This window comes from Camelus bactrianus, chromosome 12, assembly GCF_048773025.1.
Source record: "Camelus bactrianus isolate YW-2024 breed Bactrian camel chromosome 12, ASM4877302v1, whole genome shotgun sequence".
Lineage (NCBI taxonomy): Eukaryota > Metazoa > Chordata > Mammalia > Artiodactyla > Camelidae > Camelus > Camelus bactrianus.
This window is the reverse complement of record NC_133550.1, coordinates 63,836,604-63,864,202: the sequence shown is the minus strand read 5'-3', so window position 1 is coordinate 63,864,202 and position 27,599 is coordinate 63,836,604. Positions and strand designations below refer to the sequence as shown.

The 27,599-nt window shown below is 49.6% G+C and overlaps 1 protein-coding gene and 1 long non-coding RNA gene across 9 annotated transcripts in view; one reads left to right on the top strand and one right to left on the bottom strand.

Moving 5' to 3' along the window:
- Positions 1–22,878, bottom strand: part of ZC3H7B (zinc finger CCCH-type containing 7B) — a 49,853-nt gene extending 26,975 nt beyond the window's left edge. For 2 of the 8 annotated variants that reach the window (XM_074375609.1, XM_074375611.1), the window contains exons 1-3: positions 22,465–22,838; positions 2,773–2,831; positions 19–52 (exon numbers count right to left, since the gene is read on the bottom strand). In XM_074375609.1, coding sequence (XP_074231710.1) covers positions 19–52; positions 2,773–2,825 — 87 coding nt within the window. In that variant the 5' untranslated portion in view covers positions 2,826–2,831; positions 22,465–22,838. The other 6 variants (XM_074375606.1, XM_074375610.1, XM_074375607.1 and 3 more) reach the window with 5 other exon arrangements.
- On the top strand, positions 8,336–10,190 carry LOC123618367 (uncharacterized). The gene is made up of 2 exons (XR_006726793.2): positions 8,336–8,467; positions 9,989–10,190. It is a non-coding gene; the product is annotated as an uncharacterized LOC123618367 (long non-coding RNA).
- Positions 22,879–27,599: the final 4,721 nt, after the last annotated feature.

The following is a 27,599-nucleotide window of genomic DNA, read 5'->3' as shown; positions in this document are numbered from 1 at the left end:
CCAGAGGCTGACACTCACCTCATACTCTTCTTGCTTCAGGGGTAGTGTCGACCTACAGGAAAAGAGAAGGATTGAGGTCTGGGTGGGTCCAGGCTTCCCAGCCTCATGGAGACCCAGGAGCCAGAGCCACAGGTTAGAGACGTGCCTGGAGTGGGACCCTCAGCTCTGATCTCAGACTTGGGGTGACAAGACAGCAGTTTTTTCTCCCTAAGTCAATACCATGCCGGCCTTGTGTTTCCCATGGAAGGCTGGAAGGAGGGCTTGTGTTCGCCCTGGGCTTGGCAGCCAGGCTCTTCCAGGCTCAGATGCTGAGAAGGAGCAGACCAGCTCCAGCCCCACCAAACCGAACTGCAACTGTGGGCCGGCTGGCAGCCCAAAGTCCACCTCGAGGCCCTTTAGTGTGGGAGTCTCTGCACGTCTCCTGTCCCTTCCCGCAAACACACACACACCCCCAGCCAATGCTGGGGACTCAGAACCTAACCCCTCATGCCAGACTTGACAAAGCAGATGCGCCTGAGGCACCCTCTCCTGCCTACGGCCAAGGAAAGGCCAGCTCAGCACAGAAGAGAGTGTCAGCCCGGGAGCACTGGGGCACATCTGCAAGGCTAAATGGCAGGGCTGGGAGGGATGCCGGGGTTTGTCTCCTGGTCCCTCATGTCACAGAGGGGAAAAGAGACACTCAGAGAGGGGCAGCGACTTGCCCAAGGTCACACAGCACATCAGAGCCAGGGCCAGAGAGCAAGGCTGGGGCTCCTTCTGTTGCCCAGAGCCACTGTGAACACCTGGGCAGGAAAGAGCAGCCTAAGCTAATGAGTGAGAAGCAGTGAGAGGAGACACCGGAGGTGTCACACACTGTGTATGTGGCAGGAGGACAGTGACAGTGGGGCCTGTCACCCACCCTCTCGCTTGTGTCCCCATCATCAGAGATCAGGGCCCGCCCAGGCCCCCATCACTACCCTGACTGGTCCCCACCTCCAGCCTCTCCCCTGCCAGCATCAGCTTCAGCTTCAATAGGTCACACTGTCCTCAACGTCACCTCATCCTGGTGTTTAAGGCCCTACACAATCAGCCACCCACCTGTCCAGATCACTTGATGGATCCTACAATGCTCTGTGCCCAGAGGTGTCTAATAAATGCTTGCTAAGCACACAAAGTCTGTATGTGAGGAAACAGTCATTTTAAAAGGGGGAGGGTACAGCTCAGAGGTAGAGTATGTGCCTAGCATGCACAAGGTTCTGGGTTCAATCCCTGTTACCTCCATTAAAGATAAATAAATAAAAATCTAATTACCCCCCCAAATTTTAAAAAATAAGTTAATTAAAAAAAAGAAAAAGGAGCAGGCCTTGCTGTGTTATCCTGCAAAGCAGCCCCTTAGGAGTCCTGTGGCTAAACCTTCTCGGAACTCCCCTCTGGAAAGGGACAGGAGACCACTTACCCCAAGCACAATGACCTTGGGAGGGAAGTGGCATTATCCCTGTTTCACAGGCACAGAGACCACCAGGAAGCATGGGAACTGGAATGAGATCTAGGTCTGGGGCTCAGAGGTCCGGCTCCACAGAAATCAGTGACTTAAAGATAGAATTCTCATGAAAAACAGTGTTCCCAAGGCTCACCTTGTTCACCAGACTGGCCTCTGAGTAAAACCTGGGCACTTACCCCTAATCAAAGTCCTCCCTCCCCCAGTGGAAGACCAACCCCTAGTGAAGGGTGGGCCACAGCTCTGAGCTGGCCTGAACCAGGAAAAGTGACCGCATTGCAAGCTGAGGAAAGAGAGTGTGTTGTGTGAATACAAATAGGAGTGGATCCCGTGTGTGTGTGTGTGTGTGTGTGTGTGTGAGTGTGTGTGTGTGTGTGTGTGTTGAAAGAGACCAGCTTGTGGTGAAAAAGTAGGTTTCGTTTTGCAAGTCTGTGTTAGAGAACAAAAGTGGGTAGTATATGAGGGAATGTGGATGCAAATTCCAGTTCTGTGGGGAGTCCTATTTAAGAGAAAGAACACGAAATTAGAAACAATTACAAGAGAGCTTTTCAGGGCTTCAGAAAGAACCACTGCAAGGGAGGGGCCTGAAGCTTATACCCTTTATTAGAGATAAACATGCCTCTGAGGGTCCATTTAAGAGATCAGAAAAAAGTTAGTAAAAATATTTCATGTGTAAAGAAAAAAATGAAAACACAAACATGGCATGTAGGTACAGGGGGTAATAATGTAAAGAAATGTGGGGTTTAGAGTCAGTGAGACCCAGCTTAGAATCCCATAACTTAATCACTATGTAACTGTGAACAAGTTCTCAACCTCTCTGAGCCTCAGCTTTCTCATCTACAAAATGGAGATAAGACCACCTACTTTACTAGGCTGTTGGGAAGATCAGGGAGATGATGGGTGTGAAGGCCCCAGCAATGAGCCTGAAAAGACGTGCTCAATAAGCAGGACGATTGATTTATTGTGAGACATGCACAGACAAACAAGAGAATTAACAGGGCGTGTAGGAGCACGCGTGGAGGCTGAGGGTAAAATGATACACCGGATGAGACCAAAGGGTAACCAGGGCCAGGGAGAGCGTGTGCATGTAGGGTTCATGGCTCAAAGTTAGAGGAACCTCTGGCCCCTGCCACGCCAGCCCATTGCTAGCTAGCGTGGCCCACCTCTTCACTTCCCAACGCACAGGGAGCCTGAACAGCAAAGGCTCAGCGAGCAAGAAAAGGAGAGCTGGAGAGCGCATGCGTGCCAGGGATGGCCTCAGAGGAGCCCCGCCCAGCCGGCCCTCGCACACTCACTGAATGAACTGCAGCCCCTTCTCGATGTCCGCCTTCCGCCTCTGCCTCTCCATCAGTCTCTGCGGGAGAGAACACAGTCCATCAGGCAGTCAGCGGGCTGGTCACTGTCTGCAACCCCAACCCCCCACCAAGCACTCTCTCCCGCTCACAGGGATGTGCTCCAGAGAGGAAGGGAGTGAAAACCAAAGGTGGGGGCGTTCACGGAGAAGGGAGGCTCAGGCAGAGCAGCTAGGGGTCTGGTATCTCTAGGGTGACTCCCCTGGGAGAAGGGAGTGCACAGCCAGATCCAAACAGCCCGCCTGGCTCCCCCTCTATGCCGCCGTGTATGGACTGGAAGGCCCACTGGAGGTCAGCTGGTCCCACCCAGTGACAGCCCTGGGCGGGCGGGCTGGGCCTTCTCCTGGGTCAGAACCTGAGCCTGGGGCACCCACCACCCAGCTAGCCAGCACTTTCTGTCCCAGCCACTCATGAACCCTTTCCATGCCCTGCCCCATCCAACGATTACTTCGAGAGGACCGTAGGCAAGGCCGGGAGGTGGAACTGCCCAGGCCACGACTGCAGGACCTCCCTCCCGCTCTGAACCTGGGCCCCCTCACAGCACCCACGAGGGCCAAATGCAGACTGAGTGGATCCTCACTGCCTCACTGGCAACAAGGTGTAAAAAGGTGAAAAAAACACCCAATTATTTTGGACAGGCAGCAAGTTTATCAAATTGATACCTTCTAAAAATTCTCTACTTTCTTGTTTTTTATTTCCATCTGCGTTCGACCACATTGTCCTCACAACAACACTATCAGGTACACAGAGCAGGGGTCACTAACCTCATTTTACAGATGAGGAAAATAAGGCATGAAGAAGTGCAATCCATCTTTCCCAAGGTCAGTCGATCAATGAGAGGGCAAATGGGGCTGGGACCCAGCTTGTCAGACAAAGGGCACGTCCTTGCCCATACTCTGAGCCAGGAGAAGCTGTGTGGCCTGGGACAGGCAGGGTGGCTGTGAGGCTCCGAGGAGATGAGAGTGTGGAAGCAAGGAGCTCAGGCCACAGAACCTCCTGCCTCCTGCCAGTCCTTCTCAGGGAGGGGTGGAGCCACACCGAGTCTTCAGGCTCCCAGAGCAGTGCTGTTCACACCGCCTCACCTCGGCAGAGCCAGGGCCCTTGGCATGTGCTTGCTACACGTCTGCTTGCCTTGCCAGGGCCTTGGGCTGGGGCCCTGGACTCAGACCTGGGTGTGAGGCCAGCATTTTCACACAATGTGACTTTGGGCTTTGGTCATCTTCCTGATGGGAAAAGGGGGGTTGATGGCACTCCCGCCACTCTGGCTGTCATGAGGGTTTAGGAGATGACAGGTGCAGAGTCTGGCTCAGAGCAAGTCCAACAACGTGGGAGTGTGTGTCATCCAACACTGCTCCTCCCTCTTGCCAAAAACTCTGCAAGTGTTTCCTGGGATGGACACAATGGCCAAGATCTTGGTCTCTGTAGGAGCCACGGTAGGGTCTCTCATCCTCAGTGTCCCTGTCTGTGACACAAGCTCTCTTCATCCTCACAGCCACACCCCATGCCCGACCTCCAGCCAGAACAGGCTGCTGGGGTTTCCTGCCTTCTGGTCTTTGCCTTTGCAGTTCCTTCCACCTATGCAGTCATGCTCCTCTCCATCCTGTGAACGAAATCCTAACCATCCCTCAAAGCCTAGCTCCCCCATGGAGTCCCTCCTGATCCCTTCAATGGGGCCATCGCACGGTCATCCGTCCCATTTCCTAGGAGCCTGGAGTTGGACCCAATCCTTGCCCTGCTCTGCTGGTGGGAAAGACAAGGGTGCATCAGTCAGCACGATGCAGCACAGCCAGCCCTGGCAGGGGAGCCACGGGAGGAGAGAAGGCCCTGTGGGCCTGGGCCACTGGCTGCACAGGGCCTGGCCACAGCTGCCGCGCTCATGGCTGCCGCGCTCTGCCACTTTGACCTGGGTCTCCAGCCCATCCCTTCGCACAACTTGGGGTGTTGCCCACCCCAGACAGCGTACCGGGGCCAGCCTCCTAGCTGCCCCCACCTCCTCAAGGCCATCACAAGGGTCTTTCAAACCACAAATCAGACCCTGTCTTCCGCAGCTAAGAGCCTCGCTTTACCTCTGTGGCCAAGCTCCCCACACCAGCCCATGCCTCATGGGAGCGCCTGCCTTATTCCCCCCCTGGGCCCCTTGGGCCCGCAGTCCTCTCAGAAAATCTCAGGGGTCAAAGACACATCTCTGAGCCAGTTCTCTTGGCCTCCGAGGTCTGAGCAGATTTAACAGAGAAGCAAATGCTGCCCGCAGCCATCTCAGTGGTGATTCCTGATAAGTCTGAATCCCATGCCATGGAATAAACATTCTCGACCCCAGGCAGTATGAAGGAGGCTCCTTACCCAGTGGGAATGAATCCACTTCTCTGACCACTGAGACACTGAAACAGCAGCGCAGCCACGCACAGGGGCTATGGAGGGGGATTCAGATCTCTGAGCAGGTTACTCTGCCCCTCTGAGCGGCAGTTTCCTGCTGTGTAAAACGGAGATTACAAATAGTGCCCACCGACAGGATTAATACACAGAAGGCACTCATTTCAGGGCCTGGTACATAGTAGACACTTAACAAATCGTAGCTATTAGATCAGAATTCCTATACCAGACATTTGAGTCAACATTTGCTAGATGCCTGTTATATGCAAATATGAAGGCCAGGGTGCCCTCCCTACCCAGGCCTTACAACCTACTTAGAGATAAGGAAAGATATCTCACCAGTGCTACGCCAAGCCAGACTTCTATGAGAAACAGGCTGGGATGAGGCACAAAGAAAGTGGAAGTTCCTTAAAGGGGGCAATGTTTGAGTAGGGCTTTGAAGGTTGAATAGGAGTTGGCTCCCTGGTGTCAGGGAAGGGAGACTTTCTAACAGGCTGCACGTGATGGCTTATGAAATCACTGTCATCGCCCACATTTTCTCCAGTCCTGACTGATGACCCTGGTGGCTGGGCCATGCTGGGACCCACGTTTGAGAGATGGGGAGAGTGAGGCTGAGAGATCACAAGGCCTACAATTACCGACATCAGTTTGGGAAAGACACTGCTGCCCTCCCTTCTCAAAGGCACAGTAGAGGTAGAACTGCTCACTGAGCCGAAGCTTGGTGTCCATGAATGCTCACATCCCAGAAAAGGCAGATGTGTCTGTGGAGTGATCTGGGGGAAGGCTCCTGTTCAAAAATATGTTTCTCCCAATTTCCTGTCCTAGGATCTATATATCGACCACTCTAGATTCATTTTGTTGAGAGTAAAGGGACAGACCAGGGCTGGCAAACAGATGGCATCTCATGAGCAACACTGCAAGGCTGGCAGTGCTTTAAAGAAAGGATGCCACCACATGCAAGGTTGGCCATGAACAAGGGGTGCCCAGTGGAGGTGCACAGGCCTGGGGCCTTCAGATACCCACTCCCCTAGGAGAGTAAATTACTGCTAATATTCCTACTTATATAAAGTAACACCAAGTTGGAGGCCCAGGTCACCCTGGGGCCCAGGCTGCAGAGGGAGGGGACCACTATACCCCCTCCTATGCGAAGATTTTCTGACTCGTCTACCATACTAGTGACCTAGTCTCCTCTATGCCAAGGGCAAAGACAGACCTCGAAAGGCAGGATTTAACTCAGTTCAACCAATATTTACAAGTTTCCTACTGGGTTGGCAGACACGGTGCTGGGAGTGGGGGGCGGGGGGAGGTCCAAAATGAATCAGTCACTCAGGCCCAGCCCTGCCCTCTGAGAATTCCTGGTCCAGAGGGAGGGAAAGACAGGAGAGCAGCAGTGCAGGCCAGCTGTGGTACAAGGGGCCTGGGAACTGAGGGGTCAGAGGAGGTGGATCCATGGGCGGAGGCCGGGGAAGGATCTGCAGGAGGTGGTCATTGGGCTGGATGTGAAGAGAATGACAAGTTTCTTGGGTAGATCAGGAAAGGACACCTGCCCAGCAGCATGCACAGTGAGCCTGACCTGGAGGTCCCAATTCCAGCTGGCACCCCACAGGGCTGTACACAGGTCAGTCAGTAGGCCTAGCCCATGACTAGTAGGAATCTGGAGGGTCAGGTGTTAGAAAAGGAAGGAAGCCCACATTTCCTGGACACCCACCATGCACCAGGTAATGTGCTGACCTGCTCCCAATTAAGGGGCCTTCTGCCAGCAACTGCAGTGGTCCCCGGGAGGACGGGAGTGGCCCAGACCACCCGAGAGCTGCGCAGTCTGGGGGTCTGGCTTTGCCTGACCATGCCCGTCACAGAGTGCAGACTACTAAGCACCTGGTAAGTGCCAGCCCCCTGGGTAGAGGGGCAGGTAAAGTATAAAGCACACTGCCTGGAAAAAAAACCCAGAGGCCACCTAAACAGTGGCCCTGTGTGAACTGAGGAAGTGAGGGAACCACACGCACACCCTTAACTCACTCACTCATTAAACACGAGGGGGCACTTCAACGTGCCAAGTCCTGCTCTGGGTACAGGGGACACGGCCATGACTGAAACAAAATCCCTGCCCTCAGAGGGCTCACAGTCTAGTGGGAAGACCAGCCTGCAGGGGCCCAGTTACCATACACTGAAATAGGAGCTTCAACGAGCCGGTCAGCCTTCTTCCAGCCGGCCCACTGGCCATGCGTGCATTGAGCACTTGAGGAATGCCTGACATGTTCTAGGGCTGTTGAGGATTCAGCAATTAACAAAGGTGACAAAGTCTCACCTCTTTTAGAGCATATGTTCTGGTGGAGGAGGGATACAACAAATAAATATAAAATGTAATAAGGAAGGAAAAAATAAGGAGCTAGAGTGATATACTCTATAATTATATTGTATAAAAGGGAACAAGCCATGTGAATGTTTTGGGAAAGGTGTTCAGGCAGAAGGAACAGTGAGTGCAAAGGTCCTGAGGCAGAGACTGGTATATCTGAGGAAGAGCAAGGAGCCCAGTGTGGATGGAGCTGGGTAGGCAGTGGGCAGAGTGGTGAGTGGGAAGGTCAGAGGCTCAGCATGGGGGACCGTATGTGAGGTCTTGTAAGTGGGACAAGGACTGTGGCTTCCACCCTAAGTCAGATGGGAAATCACAGGAGGTTCTGAACAAAAGGGTAGCTGTGAGTCTAGCTCTGCCCTACATGAAAATGAGTTGTCATTAAATAAACGGGATTTATTTAAATTTCACTGTGACTCCATCAGGCAGGAAAACAGAGCTTCCAAAAGGCTAGGAAAGTTGTTCAAGGCCACACAGTGGTCCAGGAGCCGGGGTCAAAGGGCCTGGGGAGATGGGCATCAGACAGCTCATTAACAACATGCCCGGTGAGCAAAAACCCCCTCACTCCCAGCCCCAGCAGGCACCTACTGCCCCACACCCCTCCCTCCTCTTCAGTTTCCCTCCTCTGGGAAGAATATTTTATAGGTGCTTATGAACTGAATGTTTGTGTCCCCACTCAAATTAATGTTGAAGCCCTAACCCCAACATGCCTGTACTTGTAGATGGGGCCTCTAAGGAAGTAATTCCAGTTAAATGAGCTCACACGGGTGGGGCTCTGATCCAGCATTTTGTTCAGTGGCCTGGCTAGACTAGTACACATCTTGCTACTGAGAGGTGGGGTTCTGCTGTAAAAAACAGCTAAAAATACGGAAGCAGCTTTGGAGCCAGATGATGAGACGAGGCTGAAGGAGCTTTAAGGTATGTGCTAAAAAAAAAACCCTGAAGGAACTGTTGGTAGAAATATGAACACAAGGTGATTGTGGTGAGACCTCAGATGAATATGAACAGCAGGTTACTGGAAACTGGAGGAAAGGCGATCCTTGTTATAAACAAAGAACTTGGCTGAATTGTGTTCCAGTGTTTGGTGGAAGGCAGAATTTGCAGGTGATGAAACTGGATTATTTAGCAGAGGAGCTTTCTAAGCAAAGTATGGAAGTTGTGGCATGGGTTTGCCTACTGCTTATGGTAAAATGGGAGAGAAGAGAGGTGAACTGAAGGAGGGGTCATTTAACAAAAGGAACCAGAACTTGAAGTTAGAAAATTCTCAGCCTATTCATATTGCAAACAAATGAGAAAGAGTGTTCTGAAGAGAACACCGAGGGTGTGCTGCACAACCCTCGGTAAGAGGATTAGGATGGATCTAATCAGCCATCAGCAGAAGTCAGAAATAGAGATGGGATTAAAGCAGCAGAGACAATGCCAGTTTGAACTAAAGGGGACAGAGAAAGCTGGGTTATGGTGAAGGCAGGTGGTAGGACTTCTGGAATTCTACAGGACAGGACCACAGAGCTATTTGGCTGCAAACATGTCCTATCCTTTAAGAAAAGGGAAGTATAACCCTGAAGGTGATTTAGAGATCATCAGGGCTGCCTTCTTGGTTTCAAAGGGTGGGGCCACCACCTCCTTTTCAACAGGTCCTGCTGTTGTCACCCAGAGCCTTGGGGGCCAAACTGCTGGCAGAGCTGTGGGGTGATGCTGTGTCCCAGTGGGCAGGAAGGAGGAACATCAAGCCACAGAAGATGATTCTTAAGCCTTAAAATCAAATGGGAGGTGGGGAGGGTATATCTCAAGTGGTAGAGTACATGCTTAGCATACCCAAGGTCCTGGGTTCAACCCCTAGGACCTCCTCCAAAAATAAATTAATAAGTATACCTAATTACCTCCCTCCAAAAAAATAAAATTAAAAAAAAAATCAAATGGGATTTGCCCCATTGGGTTTTGGACGTGCTTGGAGCTCGTTATCTCTTTCTTCTTTCCAATTAATCCCTTTTGGAATGGGAATGTCTATCCCATGCCTGTCCCACCATTGTGTTTTTAAAGGCTTATAACTTGTCTGGTTTCATAGGTTCACAGCTGGAGAGAAATTTTGCCTCAGGACGAATCATATCTCCAGTCTCAACCATATCTGATTTAGATGAGACTTTGGGCTTGAGAGTTGACGCTGAAAAGAGTTAAGAATTTTGGAGCTATTGGGATGGGATGAATGCATTTTACATGTTATGAGAACATGAATTCGGGGGGACAAAGGCAGAATTTATAGACTGAACATTTGTGTTCCCCCTCAGATATGTTGGAAGCCCAAACCCCCAATGTTGGAAACAGGGCCTCTAAGGAGGTAATTAAGGTTAAATGGGGTCACAAGGGTAGGGCTCTGATCTAACAGGGTTAATGTCCTTATTAGAAGAGACACCAGAGAGTTCTCCCTTGCTCTCCCTGCAGGCAGGCATCACCAACCAAAGGCCAGATGAGGCCACGGTGAGAAGGCAGCCAGCTGTCTGCAAACAAGAAGAGAGCTCTCACTAGAAACTAAATCTGCCAGCACCTCGATCTGGCTTCAGATCGCCAGCACTTCTAGGCTCCAGAAGTATGAGAAAATAAATTTCCAGAAGTATGAGAAAATAAATTTCTGTTGTTTAAGCCACCCAGTCTATGATATTTTGTTGTAACAGTCAGAACAGACTAAGATAGTAATTAAAAGATCATTTGTGGGGGGAGGGTATAGCTCAGTGGTAGAGCACATACTTAGCATGCACAAGGTCCTGGATTCAATCCCCAGGACTTCCATCAACAATACCACCAAAAAAAAGATCATTTGTTCTCAGTTAAAGAGGGAGGTGGTGAGTTCCTCAAAGGTGAGGGTCAGGCATGACTCAGATAGGGCACTTGGTGGAAGAGCAAGGAGCATAAAAGCCAAAACATCTCGTTTCTTTCTAAAGAAAAAAGTTCAAGGAGACATCTGAGGCTCTGATCTCCCCAGAATCCCACTACCAAGCTGGGCAGTTCCCTCCCCCAACCACCAACTCTGGGTCCAGGTTCTTATAATTTAGGAATTTCAAGCTGGACCTGCCTCAAATGGGCTCTTCTCAGAAATACATCTGTGGATTAAAGAACCAACAGGAAACAGTTCCTTTGATTTATCAGCACAATATGTGACCTTGCACCCAGGTGCATGCCTGGGTTCAAATTCAAAATCTGTTCCTTATTAACTGATTATTACAAGCTGCTTAATTTCTCAGTGTTTCACTTTCCTCATCTCTGAAACAGGGATACTAATATCTACTGTATAGCGTTGTTAGGAAGGTTCAATGAGATGTCTGACACATAAGCATTGAGTATCAACTATTTTTATTTTATAATCACCATGATTACTTTAAAAAGACGGGCAAAGAACATAAACAGGAAATTCGCAGGAAATATAAATCATTGAGAAAAGATACTCAAGCTCACTGATAACAGAGCCACACATTAAATCTACAAGGTGCCACTTTTTACCTATGAGGCTAAGGAGAGAAGAGAGCCTGGTGGATGAGGGTGGAGGAAACGGCACTCTGCAACACTGCCAATACTCTGAGTGTGGGAACCGGCAGTGCCTCTGTGAAGCAGCACCCACCAAACCAGAAAGCTGCCCACCCAGCAGCCAGCCTCCCTTCTTCCTCCCTGGCACAGTCCCAAAACAGTTCCTCAGGTGAATCTGCATTGGGCTAAGCCAATCATAACGGTCCTTTTCCTTGCCAGTGATTGGCTTGGCCACGGCCATGTGACATCATCCTGGCCAATAGACAGGAGGGAAATCAGCCAAGGGGCTTCTGGGAAAGACTTTCTTCAGACTCAAAAGGGGGACAGAAGAAATAATCCCTTTCCTGCAGCTGTGCGCCAGGGTATTAAGAAGAAGGCAGAGCAGAAAGACAGACCAAAGGTATTTAATGATCATGTCTGACCCCATAAATTAACTGACCTCAGAAATGCTCCACCTCATTTAACATGTGAGATTATAATAAACTCCCATTTTGAGGAAGGAATTCTGTTACTTGTAGCCAAAAGCCTTCCAAATGATACAATGTCCTTTCCCTTTGACCCAGAAATTTCTCTTCTAAGAATTTAACCTACCAAAATCCTTGTAAAAGCCCTCAATTATATTTGTACTGGGAAGTATTTTTTAAAGAATAAAAAGTTAGAAGCAACCTTAATGCTCACCAGTAAAGAATTAACTTAATCAGTAATTTGAGTTATGGTATACCCATACCATGGAATACAATGCAGCTGTTGAATTTATATGTATTGTCAGAGATGGCTCTGTACACGGCTGAGAAAGGGAACAAAAAGCAGAGTTTAGAACATTTTGTGTTGTATGATTACATCTGTGCAGTGTGTGTTTACATAAAGAAGGAGTTTGAGAGAATATTCTCCAATTTAACTGGTTCTCTGGAGACTGATCTGCCAAGAGGCAGCAGGACACAGACGACTTTCTTTTCTGCTTTCTATACCTCAGAATGGTTTGGATTTTTTGCAGACAGCAAGTATTAACCCTGTAATCTAAGATAAAAAATGAGACAACTGACTTGAGGCCAACAGTAGGACAGGGGCCAAATGGGAACCAGTAAGTTTTTAAACCCAGTGCTCCAGGACTCCCCAAATGTCCATGGACTATTCTTTCCAAGGAAAAGACCAAACCATTCACTTGAGAACCATGAAGGAAACACATTTTTTTTTTCCCACTTTGGAGAAGGGCTGAAGATGACAGAATTTTAGAGACTCAGATCTTCATCAGACCAGGAAGGGACTGTGCCAGCCTCATCAAAATCTTAAATGTCTGGCCCTACACCTGACACAGAGCTAGTGCTCAGGAAATAGTGGCTTGGATGAAAAAGAAATGGATGAATGAATATCAACTTATCCAACCCAGGTATTACATAGATAAGAATAAGTGAATGTTGAATAAATAAATCAGAAAAACTGATACCAAAATAAATTAATCGGGTGATAATATTAACATTTCTTGAGTGGTTACCATGTGCCAGGAGCTGTCATGATCCCTATACACATAATATCTCAAGGCTCGCACAACCCTATGAAATATCTAGGGACTGCTATCATTCCCATTTTGCAGAGGAGGAAACAGAGGCACAGAGAAGTTAAGAGACTTGCCCAAGATCACACAGCTGGTATAGGTGGAGCTGGGATTCAAACCTTAGCAGCCTGGCCCCAGAGCCCACAGACATCACCATTACCCTCACCATCCCCCATTCAGCCATCAGCTCCAGCCCCAGGGCCCTCAGTCTGTCATCATGCTCAAGTCCTCCCCACCCCCAAACTAACTCCCTCCTCTGATCCTGAATCCCCTTCTGGCTAACACACAACCTTGATTCCCTTTCTTGGTCACGTTTTGTGAAAGGGTTGTCTCCACATTCTCACTTTCTACTTGCCCCAACTCACAGCAACCCCGCTCCCTCCGCACTGAAGGTGCTTGCCAAGGGTCCACCCCCTCCCAGGGACCTCCTAGCTGCTGAGTCCAGTAGGGGATGGTGTTTTACTGGCTTTTTCTAGGGCTCTTGGCTGCATCTACTTGGTTGTCCTCCTCCTCTGCTCAGGTCTTCCATGTAAACTTCTGTGGCAGGGGTTTTGAACCATGTAAAAGACAGTGCTCCTGCTCTCCTTACCCTACGTGCTCTCCCCCCATGAGCTCTTGCATTTCATGATCTCATGGGTCATGTCAATGACTCACAAATCTATTCCTCCCACCAGGCTCACCCCCTCCTCAATATTTCAGATTCATCTCTCTTACCTTCTGGGAGGTGCTACCCAGATGTCCAGGCTGTTTATGACCTCAGTGCCTTTCCTAATCCTGGACCCTCTACCTGGAATGCCCTCCTCCTCTCTACCCCCACCTTAGGCAACTCCTACTCATCCTTTAAGACCGAGCTTGGAAGCCTCCACGTCAGAAAGTCCTTCCTGGTGCCAATCCCAGCTGGGTTAGGCGTTCTTTCAACTCAGCACATTCCAAACTTGACTCAGCAGCTTCTCCCCTAATCCTGCTCCTCCTCCATTATTCCCTAACTCAAGTCGTGGATCCAACCATCATCCAATTCCTTCTACCTGGACCTCCAAAACACTCCTCCCTTCTTCTCCCGTCATCTCCACGAGCAGGCCCTCATCACCTCTGGCCAACAGCCTCTAACAAGCCCCTCCAATCTGCTGCTATTTGGTGGCCAGGGATATCTGACACACGTCAGTGTCACTCGCCTGCTTAAAACGCTTCCAAGTGCGCGTGTGTACACGCGAATGAACAGGCTTAAAAAAAGGTGAAAAGTGAATAAGCTCTGTTGTCAAGTAAGGTACCAATGCCAGTTTTCTGGTTTTGATAATATATATTAGCTGCATAAGGTATCACCATCCAAGGTCACTGGCTAAAGGGACTCTTTGTACTATTTTTGCAACTTCCTGTGAATGAAAAGTTAAAAAACAAACAAACCTTATATGACACTCACTACCAGGAGAACAAAGGCCAAGCTGCTCATCCAGGGTACACAGTGCCCGTGGCCTGGCCTGGAATGTGGCACTCCAGCAACTGTGGACTGTCCTGCTTCCCGTTCAAGCTGCCCGCTTTTTCTAGAACAAACTTGACTAATGCTCAGTGCTTCTTTAAAGTCCAGCTGAGGTGGCCCCTCCTCCAGGAAGTCTTCCTTCCCCAAACCCCACCCTAGCACAGCACCCCAAGCTCACCACAACCACTGCTCTTATCCTAGGTAACTGAAATTATGTGCTCATGTCCCCAGACTCCCCCTAAACTAGGAACTCCTTGAAGGCAGAAGCTGCATCTGATTCATCTCTGAGCAGCACAGAGACAGTGCCCAGGAACACACTCTGAGTAAGTGCAGTCTCATGAATCCTAGAATAACAGTGAAGGTGCTGATTTCAGTCATCACTTACTAAGCACTTTCTCCTTCCAGATATTCTTCTTAGAGCTTTAAGTATAATACTTAATCTTCATAACACCCCTTAAGAAAAGTATTACCATCATCCCCATTTTACAGATGAGGAAACCAAAGCACTAGGAGGTGAACTGACCTGCCAGGGTGACTGTAAGTGACGAAGCTGGGCTCTGAACTCTGGCACTTGGACTGTGGAGCCCACACAGTGTCACCGCTCAACTCAAAAATCCTCCCCCACAGGCTGCCTTCAACCTTGACCCACACTCCACCCACCTGGCACTCACCTGCCCCAGGTTTCCTGCAAAAGCAGCAGTCAGTACAGTCCGCAGACAGGGCACAGACCACCTGGGGTCACATCATCTCTACGCCGGGCCCTTCTCTGACTACCAGGCCCTCGATGGCTTACCCACAGAGACCAGGAAGGCTTTAATTTCACAGTCCCTGACCTCACTAGTCAGCTTTCCAGGTCTGCATTTATCCCTTCCCCTGTCTGTCCACCTGAGGACCTTCTGCTCCAAGGAGGTCGGTCGGGGAGGGGTCTCAGCTTGTTTCTGGAGACCACATGCTGGGTATCAAGCAACTTCTGTGGCAGGGGTTTTGAACCTGGGGCCCAGGGAGAGAATTCAGGGGTCTGTGACCATTTTTCAGGGATCTGGGAAAACACATTTTTTTTCACTAATTTCTACCTGCTGTTAACGTTGCCTGCTATTATGAGCATAGGCAATACACTGCAGGAGTGTTGGCACAAGAAATCACGGCTTTTCTGCTGTCACATTTCAGCTACTGCAGATGTAATAAAATATTGTTCACCCTCACCACAACCTTGAAATTACAGTAGTTACATTACACTCACTGCTTGATCTTCTTTTTTTAGTGCATTGATTAAAAAAAAAAAAAAAAGCCCAGCTGTAGTTCAAGAGAATTGGTTTCCTTTGTAATTCTGTGTATTTTACTTTATGCATTTAAAGAGTATTCTGAGAAGACATTCCTGGGCTTCCCCACGCTGCCTGCAGAGGTGATTTAGAAGCCCTGTTCTCAGGAATCATGCTGTTTATCCCTACAATAATCTCAAAAGTAGGTGCTAATATCCCCTCTTTCTACCAAGATGTGAGGCTTGCAAAAAATAAAGTATAAAAAAGAAAAAAAACCACCACCAACAACAAAAAAAACGAGTCTTGAAGGGATCCATGACTGGCCCAAGGCCCCTCTGCTGCCGGGGAGAAAGGCTGCAGGTATGGTGTGGCCTGGGGCTCCACCGGGAACCTTCTGGAATGGACGGGCAATGGATGCCCACAGGACTCAGTAACCTGCACTTTGTTTTCTGTTAACTGGTCACCTTGAACAGAAACCAAAGTTCAGGAAACTTGCCCCAGGCCTCCCCCACTGCCCCATCAAAAGCCAAACTAAGAGTCAGTCGCAATGCATAACCCTCACCCGCCTACAGCATTCTGGTTACAAAGGGCTTTTACTTTCTTAATCTTGTCTGTCGCTACCAACAACCTGAGGGCCAAACTGCACAGAGGAGTTCAAACCCACTTGCCTCTCCAGGGGCCCAGGCTCCACTCCAGTTCTCCATCACCACCCACCCACCAAGGTACTGAAATGAGACATTTAAACAATAACTTTTTTTTTTAATAGAAAAGTAACGTAAGTTCATTGTAAAACCCTTGGGAATTATGGGCAAGTATACTTTAAAAAAAAAAACCAAAAAACACACAACTTGCCCAGAATCCCAGAGCTCAGAGCCTTATCATTCTTCTTTTCTGAGCAATTGAGAAGTCATTGCTCTGTTCATGGGAGCAGAAATCTTTGTGGTCGTACCACCTGGGCACCAAGAGTTTCATGGGCTGCTCTGCCTGCGTCACTGCCAGGAGACAGGCTGGGGAAGTGCAGAGCCCTGAGCCGGGTTGCAGTCCCAGCCCTGTCCCACACTGGTTCTCCAGGCATCAATCCGAGCCTCCATTTTGTCATTTGCAAGATGTAGCTAATGACACCTACCTTGTAAGACTATTTTGCAGATTTAAATAGTGCCCCCATCCCCCAACACACACACACACCAGTAGGTCTGAAATTTGCGTTTCTCCTGAACTGGGCACTGTCAGAGAATGCTTGGCAACTTTCAAAATTATCCTGAGTACTTTTTAATCAGTCAACACAGATTTCTTTGTGGTTTCTTTCTAGGCCACTCTTTTTTGGCAAGGGCTGTTCTGGACCACCCTGCTACTATTATTCATTTATTCAACAAATAACCACAGAACACCTTCCTGTTCGATGGCTCTGCTAGATGCTGGGGAACAGGGTTAATAAAGTCCCTGGCCTTGGGGAGCTTTGTGGTCCAGGTATGGAAAAACAAATAAACAGGTCCCTGTTAAATGCACAAGATAAGCAAAGATACAGATAAGAGTTACAAAGAAACTAAAATAGGATACGTCGCAGGGAGTGATGGGGGTAGGGGCTGGGAGCTTAGGGCAGGCCCTTCTGAGAAGGTGGCATTTAAGAGGGACAAGGAGTCAATCATGGGAACATGGGAGGTGGGTAAGGGCACACCGGGCACAGGGGATGGCAAAGGCAGTGGCCTGAGGTGGGAACAAGCTTAGAATTCAAGGGAAAGACAGAAGGGCAGTGAGGCCGCACACTGGAGTGAGGGCAGGCCAAGTAGGAAGCAAGGTGCCAGGCACAGGCTGAGGCTGGTCAGAGAGCTACACACAGCCACGCTGGAGAGCCAGCGCTGGGTTCTAGGTGTGTCAGCACACCGCTGGGAGGTTTTCAGCAGAGAAGGGACAGGGTCTCACTTAAATCTTGAGAAGTACCCTTTGGCTGCTGCGTTGAGGATGCATGACAAGAAGAGAAGCTGGAAGACTGGTTAGGAGGCTACTGCAGTAGTCCAGGCCCAAATTATGGTGAGCAGTGGAGAAGATTCAGGAACATTCTGGAGGTTATTAAATTTCCCTGGCAACCACAACCACACCCTCACACTGGGTGGTCTTTTTTTGAGTAAAGGTAGAATTATTCAGAGAGATACATACTCCATAGACATAGTGCAGGCTGCTTCAGAAGGCAAGAGAAAGGAGATGCAGGGTTGGGTGCTCAGTTTAAAGTCAGAATAGTTACACACCCCACAGACAGCGTGCGGGCTGTCTCACTCAGAGGGGAGCACAGCCTGGGCAGGCTCTACAGCCTTCAGAGTTCCTTCATTTGAGTCTCGGAGCAAAGTCAAGGCAGATGGGGCTGAATCAGCAAGAGGACAGGAGACTGAGGCCAAGACTGACGAAATGATGGTGCCCCAGCTCACGCAGCTACTGTGTACTGGAGCTGGGGACGAAAGCCAGGACTTTGAACTCCCTGCCCTGGGTTCCTCTGCCTGCAGAGGGACAGGGTATAACACGGAATATGCTCCAGAGAACGAGAGCACAGATGAGCCCCCGAAAAGCCCGAAGGGTCAGAGCCCTGACCTTGCCTGCAGCCCCCAGGGAAGTGCTCAATGCATGCTTGCTGGCTGACCCTGGCTCTTGGACTCAGGGAATCTAACCTCTGGCTCCTGTCCTGAGTCACAGTGTGGACAGGACAGGAAGAATGGAGGGTGGGTGACCCCTCAGTTTTCTTCTGAAAAACAGGAACCTCTCTTACCTTGAACGATTATCATGAGGGTTAATGAGAGACTGTGGGCAAAATCACAAGACAAGTGTTAGATAAGTAGGCCTTCCAGACAGGTAAGAAAAGCACTCCATGGAGACAGAAAGAACTTGAAGGCATCTCTTCTGCACGGCAGCTAAGTCCTCGGACTCGGCAGTCCTAGCGGCCTGGCTCCGTCTGACCCCCTGCTCGACCTCAGTCCTGTGATCTTGGAGCCTCAGTCTCCTCATCTGCAAAATGGGGCTGCTAATAATCGTTCCTGCCTCATAGTGTTATTAAGTGGATTCAGTAAGAGGCAGCTCAGAAAGCGCAAGCACGGTGCAGGCACACAGCAGCGGTCCAGACACGGCGGCTGCTGTCACTACTGCCACTATCACTGTCAAGCCCTTGTCTTAGCCTGATTCAGGCCTCAGGAATTGCTGCTGAACTGAAGTGACTACAGGTGGCTCCTGAATGCAGAAATGCTCCTGCCCCTTCAGTCTGGGCCTCCGTGGCCTGATGGGAAAACAGCGCTGACACACCTGCAGAAGCCATCAGGGCACCTGCAAAGAAGCAGACTTACTAGGAGAAATAAATAAGGTGGGAAGGAGCCCCAGAGCTGGTGATGACAGGGGAAGGAAAACGAGCCTGTTTTCTATGGGCCATTAAACGTGATGAAAGGAGCTGGCTTCTGTGGAGGCGCCTGGGAGATGACACGTAGCAGTCACTCCATCAACCCAGGCTGAGGCTCCTGCTTCGGCTGCAGCCAGACTTCCTCAGAGGACACCTCCACCTTCTGCTGTCTGAAGTTCACCTCTGCGGCCCCATCAGTCTCGTCTACCTCCCTCCCTCCCTCCCAACCTAACCTAGTCCCCCACGGGGCCAACTCAAGAGCCAGACCGCCTGGGGTTTGCCCTTTAACCCTGCCACCAACACAATGTCACTTACCCTCTCTGTGCCTCGGTTTCTTCATCTGTAAAATGGGGATAATTATAGCACTCACCTATAGGGCTAGTATAAAGGTAACAAGCTCCTCTTGGAAAAAGCACTCACAACAGCTGGCCACTAGCTAATTGCTGGGTTGGTGTTTGTTGAATTATTATTTTTTTTTAATTTAAACCTCTCTAGTTCCTCTCCTCTGAGTCTCCTGTCCTGATCCCTGGGCACTGGGCTTCTCCCAGAGGTTACCACCAAACATCATCAAATCTTAGGGCTCATTTTCAGAAAAGGAAATTTGGGCCTGGAGAACCCAAGGGACCATGGTGGCACAGCCTGTCTTCAACCTGAACTCACACCTGCCCCCACACCGTGGCTATAGCAGCTGATCTGCCCGCTCCTACCTTCCACTGCCCTGCCTTTGTCTGTCTCAATGCCTCTCCTTAGAATGCCCTTTCTCTGGCCTTTCTCAACCCATCTTTCAAATTGTTTAAATGGCACTTCTTCTCAGAAGACCTTCCACCCCCAGGGCAAAATCAATCTTCTTCCGCTACACTTGGGCATAATTCAATTTGACAACACAATGGCTGAATGTGTCCTCCTGGCACCTCCACTGGGGCCTGGGACACAGAGGCTGAGTCAGACCCAGTTCCTGTCCTTGGGAAGCTCAGGTTAATTATCCATAACTTTCTCCTTTCCAAGCTGTAAGCTCCTGAGGCATCGAGCTGGGCCCTGGCAGGCACTCGGGCAGTGAACTTAATCTCCATGCTCCCACCACTGTTGTGCCTGCTCCAGTCATGCTTTCTGAAATCTCCTGAGGGTACCTGTACTGGGCCAGCCCGTGAGGCCGTGGGATGCAGGGCTAGTTCTGTGAAACTCCCCGGCCTGGCGGAGCCTGCTGACCTTTTAAGCTTAAGGCTCCACCCCTGAAGCATCTGCCAATTCAGACTGTCTTGGTCTCTGTTCTTGTCCACATACTTGGGATGGAGGTGATCTGATTCTGACACCAGGTAGCACACTCAACAGTCACACAGGACTGACTTCAAATCCAGCTGGGTGACTTTAGGCCAGCCACATAAACCCTGTGTTCTTCAGTTTCTTCATCTGTGAAATGGAGACAATAATGCCTATCCCTTATGGAGCCACCGTAAGAATTAGAATGTATGTCAGCCTCCCAGTGTGGAAGCAATTGTGTGAACCCAGAACTCCCTACGTCTTCTCCACCCCGGCCAAGCCTCCACACTCTTTCAAGCTCAAGATCACTTCCTGGAGGGAGCCTTCCCTAGCTTTCCCAGGCTACCCTGAGAGCTTTCTTCTCTCCACTGCCACCACACTGACCCTGTAGTGACCACTTCCTTGTTCACTCATTGGTTCACTAGAGTTAACCTCTCTCCTGCCCCTCTAAGTGGCAAACTCAACCCAAGGCTGCCCCCGCAGCATCACGCTATGCTCACAAGAGGCCCTTGAAAAGTAACTTGCTAAGGTAGCCAGGACTCTGGGAAAGGTGAAGGTTTGGAGGCAGAAAATCAGGCAGGAATCCCAGCTCCTATGTGACTTTCCTGGGAGACCTTCAACTCTCTAAGCCTCAGGTTTCTCATCTGGAAAATGAGGACTGAAAAATGTCAAGCTGACATGGTTGCTATGAAGGACAGATGAGCCAACATATGTGAAAGCCCTTTTGTTATAAACTAAAAAGTGCTATTTAAAGGATTATTATTTTCATATTCTCAAATCCAATCCTGCTGACGCTTCAACTTTCCTATACCTAAGACTCAAGAGACTAGCTCATCCCACAGAGCTTCTTAGCCCCCAATAATCCACCAAAACCCACATTCTTAAGTGTCCATCCTAAACAAAAAGCCAACAGCCTAGAATTCACAGCATCCATGGAAGACAAACCTCACTCCAGCTCAGGGGCCACAAAATCTCTCCCCTATTCTCAGATCTCAGCCCTCTTGGACACAGCTTAAGGAAGCCCACACCTCAAACCTGCTCCAACTGTGTTTGGCCAGGCATCATTTCTAGTTTGCAGTCCAATTTCTATGGGAAGTGAAAAAGGGGAAAGACCACCAAGGTGGGTGTGGTTGTATGTGGGGAGAGGGAAGGGGAAGTCTTGGTAGTAGAATTAAAGATTCTGCTGGAATTTTTTTTTTGATTCTGCTGGAATTTTGTGTCCAACAGTTGCTAAATGTACTGTAATTATCACATTTGTGTGAAAATTCAAAGATCTGCATTCTGCTATTATCATGGGACTCATGAATTGCAGGCGCCGAAGAAAAATGGTAAAAAGTTGGGGTTCAAAGTCTTGTACCCAGGAACCAGTCTCAGTAAGCAACCCCAGAGAAATGAAATCCCTGACAAAGCTGCTGTGGGCCCCAGGCCCCCACTCTGGGCCCAGCCAGCCCCCTTCTCCAGCCTCCATTCCTTCTCCAGCCCCCGCTCTTCCCCATTAAGGCCATTTTGGCATCACAGCCGTCAGGGTCTGTCACAGTGAATTGTTTCTACGTGATTTTTCCCCCTGGGAATCTGCTTTGTCTCTGTGAAAGACCCCCAAACCAGGCGCCTTATATACACTTGAGACAGGCAGATTTTAAGGGGGAAAGCCGCGAAAGGAGAGAGCAGGCCTGGAGGGGTTCCTGACGCCCGCTGAGGGCGGGAGGGGGTCCGAGGCTCCCCGGCACCCATCTCCCCGGGGCGTCCCCCAGGCTCTGGAGTTGTCCCCCGCAGCCACCGCGCTCCTGTCCCGATGACGGGCCCTTCGCAGGCCTCAGAGCCCAGCGACTGATCTCGCGACCGGAAATGCCCCCCCGACCGCGCCCCCCGTTGCTGCCGCCCCCTCCCCTGGGCCGGCCGCAGGCCCCGGATCCCCGGGCTCGCGTGACCACCGTAGCCGGCAGGAGCGGCCTGTCGGCGGGCGCGGTGCTCGGCCCGCGCTCCGGTCCTTCCAACCTCCGGCACTGCAGGACCAAGGCGCACACAAAAGGAAGGGGCGCGCTGCCAACCACGTCCCCCCCAACCCCCTCGACCCCCATCGCGCGGACGGGCGAAGCATCCGCGCACCCCAAAGCTCCGGACGCAGAGAGAGCCCCCCACGCAAGAAAATTCCAAGACACCCCCCGGGGGTTGCTGAGGAAGCCAAATCACCCAGCGGCAGGTGCCCCCGGTCGCACAATAACTTTGAAACTTTGGGTCAGGGCACGGGGATCGGGAGGGGGAGCCCCCAAAAAACGGAAAGGGGGGTGGGGGGGCTACTTCTTTATTTTTGCAAAATGCACTTTCCGGGTGGCCCCGCGCAGCCCCGGCCCGGCCAGGGTTTCCCGCGCCGCCTCCCGGCCCGGCGCGGTCCCCGGGCGCCCCAAGCCCTCCCGCGCCGGCCGCAGGTTCGCGGTCGGGCCCCGGCCTCTGCCCCGCCGGGCTCGGGCCGCGCGCAGCACTCACCTCGGCCGGGCTGCGCTCCCCGCGGGCCTGCGCCGAGCCCGATAAATGGTATGCTATGACTAGAGGTATGATTACGTTATTATTATTAGTAATAATAAGAGTAAATGCTATTTAATTACGGGCGGCCGCATCCTGCTCCCGGCGCCGCCGCCCCGGCAGCTCCGTCCATGTGGCTCCGGAGCGCTTTACTTTCATTTCCAGCCCCCTCGGCCGGCCGCTCGCTGCAGCACCCGCTGGAGGCACGATCTCCCTGCAGTTCTTCCTCCTCGGGTCCTAGAGCGCGTCGCCCCTTGCCTGGCGCCGGGGGTGGGCGGCGCGGGCTGCGCACCTGGGGGCGGAGGGGGCGGGGAAGTCCCCCTTCCCCGTGGAAAGCTCATGCCTGGCATTCACCTTTATTTTCTTTGAGAGTGTCCTTCCCTCTTAGGGCTTTTCTTTTGGCAATTCTGCATTTCTGGGCGGACACTGGTAAAACTCAGCGCCTCCGCCCTTCCTCATGTGTGTAAAAAGCTTCCGGGTTTCCAGATGCTTTCTTTGAAGGCCCCCCCAAACCCTTGCTGCCCCCCCTACCCTTTGCAAGGATGAGGACAAGAGGCTCAGAGAGGAATCAGGACCTCCCTCGGCTGTTGTGGTATGTATGGGATGTTTCCCGGAAGGACTTGAGGCTGCCTAGAAGACCAAGAAGGAAAGGGGAAATCACCAAAGGAGAAACCAGCTGTGAGCATCCCTGGCACTACCTCAGAGCTGGCCAGGTCCAGGTTGGATTTGAATCCAGAGCTTCAGATTCCAAATACGGTGTCATCCCACACGACCATCCATCACCTGCCTCATTGATTCCTCAGAGTTCTCTCTCCTCATTTTACACACACAGATGTGTATACATGTACATATATATGTATGCCTGTACATATATATTTTTTAATTCATTGAGGATCAGCTGTGAGCCTAGCTGATTTTAGCTTTACAAGTGTTATCTCTTCCACATTTGTGCCAGACATCATCTTAGAAACTGGAGACAAATTTTAAACATGCTGTGGTAAATGCTATGAGGGACAAGAAACTGGCACAATTTACTTAATTAATTCTCACAGTAATCCTAGAATATCAGTTTTGGCATGACTATTTTACAGATGGAAAACTGAGGCTTGGAGATTAAGTAACTTGTCCGAAGTAGCAATTCTGACTCCAGAGTTTGTATGCTTTACATGGCCTCCTACACTTTTCAATGTCTACCTTAAAGGAGCCTTGAAAAGGGAAGAAAAAAATGCACCTGCACCATCACAATTTCTCAAACTCTTCATTCTGTGGATGCCCTCGCTGCCCTCACTACTCTAAGATTAACAAACAAAAAGGGAGCCTCTGGCATGAAGAGAATGGACATTTATGTCCAGAAACGAAAAGCAAAGTCTGGTGGCCCTCAGACTTAGGGAGAGGTGGGGCTTGTTTAAAATGAAGACCCCTAATTCCCCACATACACAACCCCCCACCCCGAGATTCTGACTTAATATCTGACAAGTACAACCTTGGGGATTCTGAGGCTTAGTGGGAGATCAACCACTGGGTCACCTGTGATAGATCCAAGATCATGGGCTAAAGGCAGCCACAGACAGAGCCTGGCAATTTAGGACGGCTGGGTGGTACGGTAGAGGTGTCAATGAGGCAGTGTTAGGAAGACCAGGTCCGTTGGAGTCCCAACTCTGCCACTTGCTAGCTGTGTGACCCTCGGTAATCTTTCTCCTCACTTTCCTCATCTGCAAAATAAGGATAAGAAAACCTAATCAACATAGAGTTTGTTTCAAGTACTATAATTAAATATAGTACAGTGCCTAGCCCACAGGGATGAGTAAATGTTAGTTCCCATATCCCCTGTACAATTTATGATGAAACACTCTTGACAATTTATCATATTAGGTACCATTGTTATTATCAGCCCCCCCATTTTATGGATGAAGATGCTGAGGCCAGCTGGACTACTGACTGCATCTTGCTTCAAATGAACTAGCTGGTAAATGGTATGATGATTCCACCATCCCAGGTTGCCAGTGGAAGAGGACTGTCTGTTATTTAATGTAGATTCAGCTGGACACCAACCCTCCCCTCTGTTGCCCTCGTCTCTTGAATTAGGCATCAATAATAGTTAAACTACCTGAGCTTCCTGCGATGGTAAATGGGCCCTAACAAGACCCCAGAGGAGGTGGTGCTTTGGAGAGAAAGGCCCCAAAACTGGCACCAGCAGATTGCCCTATGTCCCCACATTAAAACTTAAATAGCAGTAATAGCCACTACTTTTTATTTACTATGAGCCAAGCATGTTGTACACATTGATTCTCTTACCCTCCCCCAAACCCTGTAAGGTAGGGACTGTTTTCACCTGTTTCGGTGTGGAGAAACAGACACAGAGCAGTTAAGCGACTTGGTTGAGGTCACACAGCTAAGAAAGAGACAGAGACAGAGGCAGAGACATCTGTAAGATCACAGCATCATGACGTGGATATCTTCAATCTGGGGGCATCACTGGTTCCCACCAAGGACCTGTCACCGGAGTGGGTCACTGGAGAATGGGAGTCAGACACTCATGCTGTGAACTTTGAGGAACTGACAGGTACATCACTCAGTTATCCCTTTTCCAGGGAGCACCTCCTGCTCCAGGCTTAGGCCTGCCATGGCCTGGACCGCAGAGATGCCTTGTTTTGTTTTGTTTTTTTCAGAGATGCCTTGTTGTCACCTGGGGAGAGCCTGAGTACATGGCAGTCTTAGTGCAACCATGTATGGTGTTCATTCACTGACTCAGAAACATTCATTGCCAGGCCTTAGGCTAGGTCCTGGGACTGCAGATAAACCTCTGTCCCCACTGCTCCAGCACAGTCCCAGGTCCCAGCCCTCCAGCAAGGGGTCTTCTCTTGGGGTTTAGGGAAAGACCGTGAAGATGAATGCACAATTTTAGACTTAGGTTGGGGATAATAAGAGTACTTCCCCCCTGGGGTTATTGTGAGGAGTGAGTTCCTGCATGCAAAACATTGAAAAATATGTGATTAAATAAATAATAAATATGTAATACATTCTCCTGGAAAACAGTCCATAGAATTCAGATTCTCAAAGGTGAGGGTGATTTTTAAAAAAAGAGAGAGGGGTGGACCCGTGAGCCTAGAAGTATAATACAGTGGATGAGATGCCGGTGATAAAACACGGTCACATTTGTCCCCAATATGCTTGCAAATGTTCAAGCAGACAGAAAGTTGAAAGAACTGTACAACCCTAGCTTATGCTACATTGTTAACATTTTGCTATAGTTGCTTAATCATATACTGATCCTTCCATCCATCCACTCATCAATTCATGTAACATTTTTGTTAAAAACAAAACAGGTAATTTTTAACTTTCTTCTTTATGCTCTTTTGCATTGATACTAATTTTTTTAAACTGCTGTGTTTTCATTTGAAAAATGAAATTATTTCCATTTGGAAACAAAAGAATTCTTGAAAGAGAAAATAATCTACCAAAAGGGCTTGGTGCCAGAAACCCTTCATACACGTTAGAACTTAATTTAAGCTCCTCCCCAGTCACCATCCTTTTTCATCTCATTCATCACTGGATTCCAGAAGAGTGCCTTGTACATAGTAGGATGCTGAATAACTTTTTGTGGAGTGAAAGAATTCTTTTAATTATGTTTGTTTATCGAGGTTAAAAAAATTAGTTAAGGGAGCCCTGGGCTTGAACCCAGTGGGGAATGTGGTTTAAGTTTACCTATAACAGATGATGTAGCAAACCCCTCCTGCAATGTGGATAGGCCAGGAGCACCTGCATCTCTCCTCTCTCCGAGGGCCAAAGGCTAGCACCCAGTTGAATCTTGGGACTTTCTCTCCACATTCCTCATGTGTCCGACATAGTTCAGGCATTTGTTTTTGATCTGACTAAATGGCAAGTCTGCAGCCTTGGTAGCTCTTCAGGAAACCAGGATAAATATTGTTATTTAGTCCATTTATGATTGGCAGTCAAGTTTGTTTTCAGGCACTAGAATGGAATTTAAAACACTCGGTTAAAGTAAACCAAACTAATCAGAGGTAGTCTGCTTTTCTCTTCAAAACATTAAAAAAAAAAAAGGAAACAAAATAATAAAAACCACTGCACAACAGGGAGAAATATGGAACATCCACTCTCCCTTTACTCCCACCTCACACACACAAAGTAACTTGTTTTGCCTGTTGAAGAGAACCCCAGAGATCTGGCTTCTACTATGTCTTGTCTAGATATAGCTTCTACTATGTCTTGTCTAAGTTACTGTGTAATGTGGGCGGGTTATTTGACCTCTCTGGGCCTCAGTTCACCATCTGTTGCAAAGAGGAGAGGATGGCCTAACATGATTCTGTCCGTCAAAAGCTTTGATTCCACTTCTTGGGCCAGGCAAGCTCTCAGGTGATCATTTGAAAGAGAGAGTTGGAGAAAGGGAGGGAGAAAGAGAAAAAAGATGACAAATGTGTTGCTTGGAAACACTGATGATTCTAGACTCTTCTGACTCACTGTGCAAACCCCCTTCTCCTTTTTAAATCACAGTCTCCCCATTTGAAAGGGGTTTGAGATAGAATCTAGATTCAAGAGTAACAAACAGAATCTGGATTGCTAAGGGGTCTGGGTCTATGATTTTTAGCTTTGAATGTGGACACCTCCAGGCAGAACATCTCTCCACATCTCCACAAGCCCCATGGGGCTCCTATTACCACCTCCTGTTACCTACCTGGTCTTTGAAAGCCATTGTGTTTCTGCTAAGAATTCCCTTCCAGTTCTGAAACCCATCCGTCACCTGAATGAGGAGGAAGATCGCCTAAGATGTTTTACCGCCCACGTTCCTCTTCCCTTTGGAAGGTCCCCATCAGATGAAAGTCTCAGAAAGTAAAACTGGAAAAGGGAGCCCGAGGATCACCCCAAGGAAAATTTAGACTGATTTGATCAGTCCTAGCTAGAATCAGCACAGGAATAGCATCAGACCTAACTGAGAGCGTCTTAGCCTTCTCAGATGATGATTCATTTTAAGGAAACATCTGATGGCCCTGCCTGGAATCCAGTTCAAAGGTGGAAAACTGAAACACCTATGACAGGCCAGGCCCCAAGAGGATGCTGCCCAGATGGAGACAGTACCTGCC